The 2,552-nt window shown below is 41.1% G+C and overlaps 1 protein-coding gene across 1 annotated transcript; it reads left to right on the top strand.

Annotated features, from left to right (window-relative positions):
- The first annotated feature begins 1,431 nt into the window (after positions 1–1,431).
- On the top strand, positions 1,432–2,280 carry LOC129716982 (uncharacterized). The gene has a single exon (XM_055666827.1). The coding sequence runs from the start codon at positions 1,432–1,434 to the stop codon at positions 2,278–2,280; it is 849 nt and encodes a 282-aa protein (XP_055522802.1).
- Positions 2,281–2,552: the final 272 nt, after the last annotated feature.

Genomic DNA, 2,552 nt, shown 5'->3' with positions numbered 1-2,552 from the left:
GTTAAGTAATTTCGGTTACCTTACGTATCGTACGACTCTACGCGTTTCTGCTCATGAACACCTTAATTTTTCCATTCACGAATCAATGAGTAACTTTATTTCGTAAGACGTTAAACTTTATTCGGAAACTGTAAGCCGACCGCAATTTTAGGAGATATAAGATCTACAACGCGTTTTCTCTTGTAATATAATTTGGACTGAGCTAAGTATCCTAATGAGTTCAAAAACTGGCAAATTTACATGCATCCAAAGCCCTTAAAATTCAAAGACAAAAAATTGCATGTTTTTTTTTAAAATGCCAAAATTGTCATTATCGGAATACCACCGGCATAGGCTCGTAACACGCAGACTTGCGAGACATCAGATAATCACTTAAAAATTTAATATATGTAACAGTATTTTTCAAAAGCTAGAAAAATCATAAAACTTGACGAAATACCCACAATATATGCCTTGTTTTGAGTTTGCTGAATGATGAAAATATCATAAAGATATGAGAAGTGCAGATTATTCCATGGCGTTCTTATATTTGAGAGGTAAAGTTTAAGAAAGGTAGCAGGTTTGATTTTTTTGTGTTTCATGCCACATTTCTGCCAAATGTGCCAGATATGCTTTAGAAAGATCTTCAATGATTCAAAATTAGAAAGAATCTGCTTAAGATCCAAAAGAAAAACTGCAAATATCTGCATTTGAATGTATATAAATATATAACCTGCGATCTGCGGACAAATCCACACATCTAGCAAGCGGATGTTGTTTGCAACTGCTGCTCAAAAAAAATCTCTCATCTACCACGCTACGGAAGCAAAATCTGCAACGCAACGCACTCTAACATCAGTCACTTCACACAACACCCTCACGCATTCATTAGATCATAGTGAACCTGTATGTCAGAGAACCGACAAGCCACCCACCGTCAAGGCAACCGTCAACATCAAAACAGGCGAGCTGTACAATTTTTGTTGTGGCAGCCGCCCCATCGGCCTTTCAACACACAGGCTCACTAATTAAATCACAAGGCCAGTTCGTCTGTGTATCTCTCACGTAATTCTTACAACCACACAGATACATATTCTGATTTCTCTTGAGCAAAGCTCGCATTGGGAACCTTCCCACACAGGGGAATAGGGAGCAAGATGAGGTACCAAAAGAACATCTCCGTTATGTTTAGTAAGGCTTATAAAAGCGATTTTTGATGTGATTGTGAAGTGTATGATTTGGTCAGCATGCTCTCCGTCTGTACAGTACCGATTTAGCACCTGTCAAGACAAGTCGTGCTTTGCAAATCGCCGCGAACCGAGTTAAACTGAATCCTGACACCTTCATTGTCATTTGACTCCCGTAGTGAGTGCTCAACGCGCGAACCTATTGAAACATTTCGAAGAAAAAGCCAAAAAACGTGCAAGTGGAGTGAAATTGAACAATTGCAGAATGCCGCCAACAGGCGGCATAAACCAATTTCCCCACATAAATGGCCAGAGGCCTAAGGTGACGGGGAAATTTGTAGTGATCGAAAGTGCTGAAGCTGATAGATCCCTGGTAGAAACCTCCGCCTTCTTAATTGAGAAGACGGTAGAAAGCTATTGCGGTGAAGTTACTAGCATAAAAAAAAACAAGAAACGGCAAAATTTTCGTTCAAACAAAGTGGCAGCATCTGCTGAAAATCTGAAGAAATTAGAAAAGCTAGGCGAACTTAAGGTCAGAGTGTTCGAGCATAAAACACTGAATACGTGCCGTGTCGTGGTACCCTGCTGGGAAGCGATCAATGACCCAGAGGAAGAAATAGCCACCAAGCTTAAATCGCAAGGGATGATTGGTGTCAAACGTATAATGAGAAAAACAAACGGCAAACTGGAGAAAACGAGCCTACTGGAACTAACTATCGACAGCCCGAACGCACCAACGACCATCAAAATCGCATATATAAACGTGCCAACGCGTCCATACTATCCGAGACCAAGGCGCTGCTTCAAGTGCTTGAAATATGGACACATCGCAGCCGGCTGCCCCTCGGAACAACTATGCTGGCGATGCGGAGAAAAATCACACGATGAAGGAAAGTGCGACAGACCCGAAAAATGCATAAATTGCAGAAGCGAGCAACATGCGTCAACCAGTAACAAATGTCCAGTATGGCAGAACGAAACAGCGACCATAAAAATCCAAGTTGACAATAAAATAACGTTTGAGGAAGCACGGAAAATGGCCAACGCAAACAGAGCAACTAACTACGCGGATACCCTGAAAAAAGCCTTGAACAAAACTTTCAAGCGGAATTAAAAAAACGCGACGATGAAATCAAGAAGCTAGCCGACCTTCTTGAAGCCAGCACAAAACGTGAAAACGAATATGCCACACTTGCAGAAAAGTTTCAGAATACGGTCAATGCACTTGAAAAAAAACTAGGAAAATGTATGAAGGTACTAGCCGAAGAAAAAGCAGCAAGAAAACGGGCCGAGAAGGAATACGATCGGATAATAACTCAAATAGATGTCAGCACTTCTGGAAGCCGAAATAAAGCCCCAAAGCACAAACAAAAAGAACAAAACACG

The sequence above is a fragment of the Wyeomyia smithii genome, chromosome 1, assembly GCF_029784165.1.
Source record: "Wyeomyia smithii strain HCP4-BCI-WySm-NY-G18 chromosome 1, ASM2978416v1, whole genome shotgun sequence".
Classification (NCBI taxonomy): Eukaryota; Metazoa; Arthropoda; class Insecta; order Diptera; family Culicidae; genus Wyeomyia; species Wyeomyia smithii.
This window is presented reverse-complemented; position numbering and strand designations above follow the sequence as displayed.

What these genes read in the sequence shown, in the direction of transcription:
- LOC129716982 (XM_055666827.1), top strand. Translation starts at nt 1,432, where the DNA reads ATGCCGCCAACAGGCGGCATAAACCAATTTCCCCACATAAATGGCCAG.